The sequence below is a fragment of the Aplysia californica genome, unplaced genomic scaffold (genome assembly GCF_000002075.1).
Source record: "Aplysia californica isolate F4 #8 unplaced genomic scaffold, AplCal3.0 scaffold00415, whole genome shotgun sequence".
In the NCBI taxonomy this organism is placed as follows: domain Eukaryota; kingdom Metazoa; phylum Mollusca; class Gastropoda; order Aplysiida; family Aplysiidae; genus Aplysia; species Aplysia californica.
The window spans coordinates 404,200-413,688 of record NW_004797685.1 but is presented as its reverse complement, the minus strand read 5'-3'; the positions used below and the strand labels follow the sequence as shown (position 1 = coordinate 413,688).

The following is a 9,489-nucleotide window of genomic DNA, read 5'->3' as shown; positions in this document are numbered from 1 at the left end:
GGTGTAAGCAAGGCCGATAGATAGAAACAGAAGAGAGACAGAGAAGAAGTAGGACCTACTACTGGCAGCCTGCAACCACTCGCCAAAGTGCCCTCGGCAAGCAGGAAGAAGCACTGACATCTGTTACAGTAGCTCATGGACCAGCTTCTTAAAATGGCACCGTGTACTATTTAACGTTGACTGAGACCCTATTACTACTGTTCGTGTATATGAAGATGCTGGCATTCAGTGTACTATTTTTTTTAATAACACAAATTTCAATCGATTTTTCAAATTGGCTCATTGGCGTGACTGAAGTTTCAGTGACATCAGTTATGGCAGTTCTTGTACCAGAAGGCATGAATGTAACATAGCGGGTTGAATATTAATATGATATAAATGAGATAGGCCTACATGTGAGAGCTCAGAAAAAAATGAAACAATACTTCTAAATTAGATCGGGTTTTCATTTTAAAACGTAGGTGTTTTTATGCCCCCATCGACGCAATTTAGACCTTTATAAGGTGTATGCTTCAACCTTGCTTGTCAGAGCCAATTCGGGCTTAGAGAGACATGATGTCCTAAAAGGAAAACCGAGATACTTGATAAAAATTCTCCCCACGCGTCACGGAAATCGGGCTTTTTTTTTTTTTTTTACAGTGAGGATGTAGCGGATACACATATCCGATAAGTATCAGACAAAAGGCAACACTGCGGCATATCTCCAACAACCAATATACATGAATCAAAAACACAAGTTTTTACAATTATTTTATAGTATGCACATTTTTGCTTGCCTTTTAAAGTTTCAAATAAAAGAAAATACAATCGAAAATCTGTAATAATAACAATAACATAGTAGTAATGCTTTTTTAAAACATGTTTTGACAAGCCGCAAAACAGTGCGTCTTCACGCGTTCTAAAAAACCGTGACATGTCCCACATAGAATCCCACTGAGTTAAACTTGTTGATGGAAAGAGGATAAATGTGTGCACACTGGACACGAACGAAATCAGCAATACACTCATTTGTTAAACATCAGGAAAGAAATGTGATCCGTGTTAAGATAAGAGAAAAAACTGCGTGTAGTTATGAAAGAAACATCAACACAATAATAGTCACTGAGGGCTGAGAAGAGGCAGAATGGACAGACAGATAAAACAGAGAAAGAGGAAAGAAGTAGAATCTTCCATGCAGCAGTGTCGTCCAACCACAAAGGCAAATTGTGATAAACGTGTGCATTACGCACGAGGCAAAAAAAGAAAAGAAATAAATACACCTGTATCCTGATGTGTAGCCTGTATATGGATATCAGCTGACCTAAAATTCACTACGTAGAAAAACCAATGAAATATTTTAAACACTGAACCAGCTTTTTCTTCTTCCTGTTTGTCTTCATTATCATTCTATTCACAAAAAGGAAAGCAACTCCCATCATTCACTATCAAAAACAGTACCATGTACCGCTTCATCCTCTACATAAAATAAAAGAATACCAAACTTATAGTTTGATAACCTCTGAAGATTTGAATTTTTAAGAATGTAATAGTTAATCCATTAATGTCTGACGATAACCAGTGCATAAACAGACGAGAATATTTCTCAAGCTGTGGCTCTGCTATGGCCAATGAGACCATTTCTGAATGAGAAAAGTTTGTCACATTTGGCAATATTCCATAAAAGTAACTATTGAAGTTCCAACTTGTGCTGCTTTCAGTCTTCTATTTTCCGTTATTACCTGACGTGTTCATTTACATGTTCATTTGTTTGACCATATGTTTGTCTGTTTGTTCATTTACAAAGTGACCCACATTCACACCATAATGGTCATTCACTGCATCGTGAAAGAAAGACACAGATGGACAAATAGACTACAGAAGAAAAAAACCGGAAAGGAAGTGAAAATGTAGCAGCCACCAAAGGTGCCCTCCAACCTTCCACCGATCATCGTAACATAGTTATTTCAACAGGCTATATCTTAGTCTCAGGATATAACAGAAAATGTTAACGGTATACAATCCTTTACAGGCAACAATTTATTGACCCAAAACACAGAAGCCAAACCCAAGTTGGATTATCAGAAATACCAGCTAAGACAAAAACATTGAAAGAGCATTTTCCTTTAACCTTTAACCATTCTATTGGGAATGTAAAACACCCCAAAGCATACTTTTTTATGGTTGAAAAATGCAGAAAAACTCTTTAATACTGCCAACTTTGGAAGGAGCATGAACTATGAAGTTGGTGATATAACCAGGCTGGCAGTATAACATGGTTTCAATAATGCTAATGCTGTCATCTGGTAAATAGAACAGTCTGCACAACGTCAAGAGAAATTATTCGCCATGACAAAATGAAGAACAATATTATAATGAGTTATTTTCCTCTCGTCCAAAACTTTAGATGGTTTTCAGCCTTTCTGCATATGATGATCACTAGCTTACAGAATCATGAGTGGAAGAAAGCAAGACTTCGCTGCGCAGCTAACAGATGGGTGCTGTGTGCAGTGCGAAGTGTGTACCTCTGACAGTGTTGCAGGGCAAATTTACATTACTGTACTGTAAGCTTCCTAGGAAGTTGTGATTGTTTCAGAATGCTATCAGGTCTGCTGGGGTAAAAAAAAATAGATTGTAAAGCGCATAGAGCTTGATGTTGAGTGGGAATTTGCACAATACAAATGCTATCTGTTATCATTACTTTTGTAAGGGCCGAGTAACTCGGCAGTTGGTGGGCGGCGAGGACAGTGGGGCAAATAGTATATTTATAGAGAAGCCTTTTTTTTTTGGTGCATTGCCAGAATGTGGCAGCAAGTGAGAGTGGCAGTATAAAGAGGTTAAATTGTATGGTAGATAAATTCTCAAAATTTGTACAAAACTTTGTGAATGTTCAAACTAGTCGATGCATACAACACTTCACTTGGATTTCTCTTGTCATTCTATCTCTATGTATTTCAACCCAGATCCTGAAAACACGAATGTCACTGAGATTTTGTGAAAATAACTTAAAATATATGACATTGCATTGGCAAACAAAAAAACAGATTGTAGACACAACTGATATGGGGTTCAACAGAAAGGAGAATAATAACGGTTTAGAAAACCAATTACAGTGAAAGAGCTGAAATAACAGATAGAAAAACAAACAAACAAAGCAACACGGTGGAAACAGCATTATTCATCAGGATAGTTATAGTATAGGTCAGGTAAGTGTTTGCATTCACAGGTGATTGTCTCAGACGAGTGATCATAAGAAAAAGGACAAACTGAATTTTCCAATCACAAAGTTTTGTTTTTGTTGATGATGAAAGCCCTACAAGAGACAAGACTGTCGATCCAATGACAGAAAACTTTCCCCCGTCCCCCTTCTAACTCCCCAGATGCCAAGATGGTCAACGAATTTCACACCTCACTCACATTAATAGAGCTTTGAACTTCTTCATACATACTGATTAAGCAAGTGGTGGTACTATAAAAGCTTAGACAAAAAATGGTTAGAAAGATGGGATTTGAACACTCACCATTAACAACCAGCCTCTGTCGCTGTAAATGATCCACAAACTTTGTGTTGTTGGCGAACAAACTTCCGCACGTGGGACAGGCCACGACCTTGGCCTGGGTGTGGGAGCGCAGATGTTCCTTCATCTTGAACCAGGACTTAGCATTTGCCTGGCAACCTGCAACAAGTACAGTAGGAGAGATAGAGACAACGGTCAGCTGGTCACTATCTATAGCAGTGCTTGCTTTTCTGGAGGGCGATATAGCCCACGAGAGGAAGATTTGGTAATTTTGATGAGTGGTAGGGATCACTTGGGTAGTGATAGGTGTTATTTGATGTCCCGTTTGGAAATACATGTGAGTGGGCCATATGAAAATGTCAGCCTCTTAATGAAGGCAAAAGTGGGTGCAGGCTTTAACTCTTCAACTCCTGAATTATTTTCCACCTTTAGACGGATTTTTTTTCCAGACCTCGTGAAACTGGTAATAGGATACATGCAAAATATTTGTAGAATGGCTTCAACTGTGCCAAAGTGAAATAGGTAGTAGTTTATACATTTCTCTAACACTTTAATGTCAAAATAAATCTATTTGGATTTATAAGAGACTGCATTGGCAGTAATACTTCATACACTCTGTGATCTGATGGGGTCTGGGGGAGTTTCACTGAACATTCTCATCGTCCTCTCTTGATTTTCAGAGGATGACAAGCACTGATCTATACGTATTGATACCGTGGTGACCAGCGATAACCTGCTTTAAAGACACTGTAAAATCTCTCCATAATGGTCTCTCAAGATCACAGAGAAAAGTGACCGATAATGACAAGTAGTTGCTGTGGACACTTCCTAGACTTAAAAGAGGGTTTGAAATCTGAAATCTCTATCTCTTTCAATTTCATTTCAATCAAAATTGCTCCATATCATAAGAGTTTTATTGCATTGGGTGAACATACACACCCTGTCTGAGAACAGGCTGGCTGAAAACTTTTGTAGCAAGTGACCACTATATGTGACTATGATCAGGTTTTGAGGCCAGCTTGTCACGAAAATACCTGAACTTGACTATTCTGGACAGGGACCACTATGGACTGGTCAGAAATATAGGAAAACACCAGTGTGTCAAAGAACAGTGGCCATCACTGTTACTGGTAAAGTACTGATGAAGGGAAACTAGATAAAGTACTGATGAAGTGAAACTAGTACTGATGAAGTGAAACTAGATAAAGTACTGATGAAGTGAAACTAGATAAAGTACTGATGAAGTGAAACTAGATAAAGTACTGGTTAAGTGAAACTAGATAAAGTACTAATGAAGGGAACTAGATAAAGTACTGAAAGTGAAACTAGATAAAGTACTGGTTAAGTGAAACGAGATAAAGTACTGATGAAGTGAAACGAGATAAAGTACTGATGAAGTGAAACTAGATAAAGTACTGGTTAAGTGAAACGAGATAAAGTACTGATGAAGTAGTTCAACTAGATAAAGTACTGGTTAAGTGAAACTAGATAAAGTACTGGTTAAGTGAAACTAGATAAAGTACTGGTTACGTGAAAGTAGATAAAGTACTGATGAAGTGAAACTAGATAAAATACTGATGAAGTAAAACTTGATAAAGTACTGGTTAAGTGAAACTAGATAAAGGCTTTACAAAGAGCATCAAGTCCCAAAACTACATGTCAAAATCATACTTTCTTAGTTCTTGCACTTAACCAGCTTGTGCCCATCGTTTTACTTGAATGTAAGCTAAACACTTCAGAATGCATGGAAGCAGGGGGGCAAGATCTACTAGAAATTGCTATAAATTTTGAAATAAAACCAGAATTGCAAGACAGGGGACACAACTCAAACATAACAAAATTATCTAAAACCACGGTTGTGTTCCTTTAATGACTTTGAAACAACTCTTCTGGCAGCCAAAATGTATGTTCTGAAAATGTTCCAATTCAGTCAAATTTGTACTATACGACCAGCTATTGTCGAGGAGACAATTTGTTATCTTCAACTGATGCTCTTCCTCTCGGACAGTGTCATTATAATGATTGAGAAAAAAATCCAGGGGGGGGGGGGGGGGGGCGGGGATTCTTTTGAACAGGTTACTAACTAGCTTTTACAGCTATGATAGAGCAGGTTCAACTGTATTAATAATAATAATAAAAATCGATAGCATTTATATACCACAAATTCCCGCTCAACAGCAAACTCTACGCACTTTACAACCTATATTAATACACCAGTAGTCTCGATAGCATTCGTAAACAATCTCAACTTTCTGGGAAGCATACAGTGTACACTGCCATTTTAAAGGCACTAACACACTGATATCCTGACAAGATCTTTTGCTGTCTAAGGCCAGTTAGAAGAAAAAGAAGAAGGGAACTTGGGAAAAAACACGCTCACCTTCCCACTTGCAGCGGATGACGACCTTGGGGTTGTTGCCCTTGGGAAAATCCTCGCAGTGATGCGACACGTGGGAGTAGAAGATGTATGGGTTCTCATACTCCATCTGGAAGACACAAGTCCACTGTTATACCAGGCGTCACAGATTATCCGTCCCCATTGAAACCACCCCCCTTCCCACTATTCTAGACCAACGGAATGCCAAATGCATCAAAGTGAATTGAACGAAAGCCTCAACAGATCACATAGAATTTAGATCCAATGAGTCGTGTTCTAGAATTATGAAGGCTCTAACAATTTAAACAGAAATTCACAGGGTTTCTTTGATCTGTTTAATTCATACACTGGAATACTGTTGCTAAGCATGTAAACAAAACAAAACAAATAAATAAAAAGTAACAACGAAAAAACCTATGTGAAACTAAAAGAGAAAGATCCAGTAGAATCTAAGCCTGGCCTAAAGAATGCTAAATGCATGCAGTGACAGGAGTCAAACGAAGTCTCAACAAATCAGATAAATCTAGACATCCTCCCCCCCCCCCTCCAAAATCACATAGATCCAAAAGGATTAGGTATCCATTTCACTGAAATTCACAGGCGTTCTAAAGTCTTTTGTGAAATAATCCGGTTTTAGCCCCAGCCCAACGATTACTATAATCCTAACTTCCAACACCTTTACTACCCGTAACACTCATGTAAAGTTATTGGCAATATTCCAGCACTCTTAAGGCCAAAACCAGATACTGCCAATCTTTTCTTTTTTCAGAATACCTATTCTAATGAATTAGTCTGCAATTTATAAAACGATTGATATACTGTCGCCGAGCACAGAGATAAAATTAAATTGAACGACAAGGATGCCTGGATAAAAGAGGTATGGAATGTGAAACAAACTCTTCAATTTTAGAGATTAAAAGAATGGGCAGCCCAGATAAGGTGGGGTTGATGGGGGATGGTGGAGAGGGTAGCTTATTTGAGCCACATACAGCCCAAATAAGCACTCCATATCGATCTGATCTTTTGCAGTCTCTGCTTAAACATAAGTGACGCCTCTGGGGTTGGTCAGGGACATGAGTGCTACATAAGTAATCCTAAAAATTCAAGTCAGGAGAGGAACATTACAACATTACATGCTTGAACTCATATGTGAGGCAGCGTGGTGAAATCAGGCGCTCATCAAAATAATGAAAGTAAAGAAACTGGCATTTTTTTGCAAGCTGGGGAATTTTTATTTTATTTTTGTATTTTGGCTCTACACCTTAATGCCCATTAAAGAACACATTTCTGTGTGGATTTTACAGAAAAACGTTGATTAAAGGCATGAATGTTGTAATTTTTAAGTGTCTACGCAATCTAAGCTAAGGAAATAACAAACTTTGGCGGCCATTTTCTCACTAATTTTACCTCTGAAACCAGGCTACCCCTACCTCATTCAATCACCAATATCTCGACTAGTATCCCAGATAAATGGATATTATTTTCATCAAAACCGAGGCAAATGAACAGGCTTTAAGATGATACCAATAACTCCATATCTAAAAAAATTGATGAGCGCCTGATTCAACCACAACGTGTCACATATTATATCAAAACAATTTATTTTAAAATAATAAGCCTCTGGAATGTTTTCAAGGATGCCACTGGGATTTTGTGAAAATAACTGAAAATTTAAAAAGTTGCATTTGCAAGTAAAAAGATAGTGAATACACACAATGAGTATGGAGTACAACAGAAAACAAAATAATATACAGAAAACAATAACTGTTCAGTAATGGAAATGTGAAAAAGGGGTAGGCTATACAGAAATCTGATTTGAAAGCTGATTTCAGTAAAAATACACAGAAATCACACAGAAAAAAATATGAGAAAAACTGGATCCCTACATTTGTCTTCCCTTTCAAAACTAAAAGCCCCAACAACAAAGCTGAGCAATGCTTTGAGAAATAATCAATCGAAATAAAATAGTACAGCACATAACAGTACAGACAATGCAGAACTCAATAAAAATCAAGCTAGGAATTCCACCATCCACGTGGGTGGTGAGACTCACGGTACAGTCGTCCCATCGGCACAGGAGTCTCTCGGGCAGCTCCGGGATGAGGTTACGTGACGAGCTGTCCAGGCAGCACGGCTCCAGAGCCTCCACTTCCTGTATGTGCTGTCCGAGAAACTTGAGGTACTGATGGAACGTGTGGTAAAAGAGGTGTCGCGAGAACTCAGCCAACTTGCCCTCCACCTGGGCACCACAGTCTCGCCAGTGACAGTAGAAGCTGAAATCTCCTGAGAACAAGATAGAATGCGGAGGAGGGGGAGGGGAATGTTGTAATGTAGTACATGTTGTGTATGAATGAGATTTGGTGCGTTGGTTTAGGTTAAAACCAAATTACCATTTGGCAAATAAGTTTGCAGTTGCCTACAAGTATCTGGCATGTTGACAATGTCCACCAGGTTGAAATCAAAAATAAAACGTGCAACTTGATGTCCTGTCTACTTTGTGTGGATTTATGGAGATAAGCTAGTATTATTGTTGTAGAAAACACAACAATTTGAATCGGGGACGGTCTTTGCCGCATGTTTTTTCTTTACACGTCGTCCTGCTTTCCTCCTGGAATATACCAATACAGATTACAATAATCATAATTGTTGCTCTTATTTTATCAATCCAGCAATAGCTGGGCTCTTGTTCTTCAGTCCACAGCCATGTAGTGATAAGCGCAGATTTGCTGCAATTGCTATGATGGGGAGAATTTGGGGGAAAGGTGTGGGAGATTTAGGTGGAAAAAAAAAAAAATAGATCCCAAGATGCATGTGCTAAAAGAAATAAGCACGGTATAGTCATTAATAACAACAATTAAGAAGAGACTCTTTCTTGAATCAATATACAGGCCTTCAACACCTTACTTTCAGTGAAAAACTGGAAGGCAAAAGAAGCAGATCAAGAATATCTCACATAAAGAACTTGAACAGGTGGGTGAAGAGGGCAAAAAAAGACTAGGATTTTTTAAATTTTTTGTAGGGCATGCAAGCAGTGAAATGAGTGGTAAACCATGATCAATGATGTCCGTTTTAGACCTGACACTTGAAGAAGAAAACTATGTGAGCAGCGGAAAATTGATTTGGGAGAGAGGTTAGTTCTGTAGAGTGAAGGGCAAGGGAGCAGAATGAAGTCAAGCATGTATGAATTGATTGAGTGTGTATGGAGAAAGACAGCTAAGAGAACATTTTCACTACTAGCAGTAGTATCTGTTGAAATCAACATTGATGGAACATTCATACTCCCAATTAATTTTATAACTAATTTTGAGTATATATATGCACACAACGTACCAGTGGCTGAGTCAGCGCCTGAGTCACGTACAATCTGCTGGAAATATGCCAGCCGATGCTGACTCACATGATGGTTGAAAAGGTTCATGCTGTCTTCCTTATGGGAGCAATCCATCCACTCACATGTGTACTGAAAGTCCACATCTTTGGCTTTTCTCTTTACAGCACTGCTCTTGGTTTTGGGTTTATCCTTGTCCTTCATCGTTTCTTGGCTACAACTGACAGACAGACACAGCATTTGTAAAGTTAAAACAAGCTACACAGAAAATGATCAACCCCCCCCCCCCT

At 38.5% G+C, this 9,489-nt stretch overlaps 1 protein-coding gene across 1 annotated transcript in view; it reads right to left on the bottom strand.

Annotated features, from left to right (window-relative positions):
- LOC101861144 overlaps positions 1–9,419 on the bottom strand; it is a gene marked incomplete at its 5' end in the record, with an annotated part of 84,137 nt that extends 74,718 nt beyond the window's left edge. The window contains 4 exon segments of the mRNA XM_013085875.2: positions 3,498–3,653; positions 5,875–5,980; positions 7,925–8,154; positions 9,202–9,419. Of these exon segments, the coding sequence (XP_012941329.1) occupies positions 3,498–3,653; positions 5,875–5,980; positions 7,925–8,154; positions 9,202–9,403 (694 nt within the window).
- Positions 9,420–9,489: the final 70 nt, after the last annotated feature.